A 411-nucleotide genomic window follows, 5' to 3' on the forward strand; every position below is an offset into this window, starting at 1 on the left:
GACGACTCCCACCCGCGGCGCTCGGGGGGGGGCAGATTAGGGGACCTTTAAAGGCCCCTTCCAACCCAAACCCTTCTGCGGCTCTCTAGCTCCGCTCCGCCAGCTTTTAGGCAGGTCCTGGAGGCCGGGAAGCCGCCGGCGCTTTGCGCGGCATCCGGGGAGACGCCGTTTCACTTACCGGGAGGTGAGGATCTGTTGGACTTGCTGGGGGGTTAGAGCAAAGGTGAAGTGAGCTTCTTCAAACCGCTGGCCGTTCGTTGAGGCTGAGGGGGGAGGGGGAGGAAAGAGAATTGAAGACAAATTAAATCCTCGCCAAGTCATTCGTGACGCCCGCGGGCGCCGGGGCTCGTAGCAAACACGGGACGGCAGCCACTACAAGCAGAAGGCAATCCGCCGTCGGCATAGTGCACG

At 62.3% G+C, this 411-nt stretch overlaps 1 protein-coding gene across 1 annotated transcript in view; it reads right to left on the minus strand.

Moving 5' to 3' along the window:
- PIAS3 (protein inhibitor of activated STAT 3) overlaps positions 1–411 on the minus strand; it is a 33,841-nt gene that overhangs the window by 28,910 nt on the left and 4,520 nt on the right. Inside the window, exon 2 of the mRNA XM_019472029.1 lies at positions 179–263. Within this exon, the coding sequence (XP_019327574.1) occupies positions 179–263 (85 nt within the window). The remainder of the gene's footprint in view (positions 1–178; positions 264–411) is intronic.

The sequence above is a fragment of the Aptenodytes forsteri genome, unplaced genomic scaffold, assembly GCF_000699145.1.
Source record: "Aptenodytes forsteri isolate BGI_AS27 unplaced genomic scaffold, ASM69914v1 Scaffold419, whole genome shotgun sequence".
In the NCBI taxonomy this organism is placed as follows: Eukaryota; Metazoa; Chordata; class Aves; order Sphenisciformes; family Spheniscidae; genus Aptenodytes; species Aptenodytes forsteri.